Source organism: Blastocystis sp. subtype 4, assembly GCF_000743755.1.
Source record: "Blastocystis sp. subtype 4 strain WR1 chromosome Unknown seqid_1256, whole genome shotgun sequence".
Classification (NCBI taxonomy): domain Eukaryota; class Bigyra; order Opalinata; family Blastocystidae; genus Blastocystis; species Blastocystis sp. subtype 4.
Window position 1 is genome coordinate 1 of NW_014568291.1, and position 534 is coordinate 534.

The window sequence follows — 534 nt, forward strand, 5'->3', positions numbered from 1 at the left end:
TCCAGGACATACAGATCCTGTTGCCTTACAATAGGCCATATGAACAGAACCCAGAGTTGTTGTAGTTGAACCAGTATCAGTAACCTCCCATCGATATCTGCGGAATCCAGCCAGAGCCACAGGAACAGAGATCTGAGGTTTTGTTCTTTCAGTCACAGTCTGATCCATTGCACGCAATACTGTGATTGGTTCATCATCTTCATCATCAGGATTGTAGTTAGCAATGATATCAAAGCCCCAAGAAGAGACTGTGGATCCTCCAACCAAGTTGAATGAATTCCATTTGCTTCCAACAAGATTCTCAACAGTCCATTCAATATAGGTTCCAATTGTATTAGGAAGAAGACCAGTAGTGTAAGGATCCAGATCCATGATTCCAGCAAGAGTACCTGAACTGGGATTTGTAGATTCCAGTGAAGAATAAGAATCAACAATAGTAGAACAGTCTTCAACTCCAAATACTCCAGTAGCATCAAACACAACAGGATCAGAAGAAGAACCACTCAAAGGACGATGAATCTCGAAACTGAATAC

General features: G+C 41.6%; 1 protein-coding gene across 1 annotated transcript; it reads right to left on the minus strand.

Moving 5' to 3' along the window:
- JH06_5861 (hypothetical protein) lies at positions 1-372 on the minus strand (the record flags this gene model as incomplete). Its single annotated transcript, XM_014669114.1, has 1 exon — positions 1-372. A coding segment is annotated over one exon (372 nt), but the record flags the coding sequence as incomplete, so codon positions are not given.
- Between the last annotated feature and the right edge of the window lie 162 nt (positions 373-534).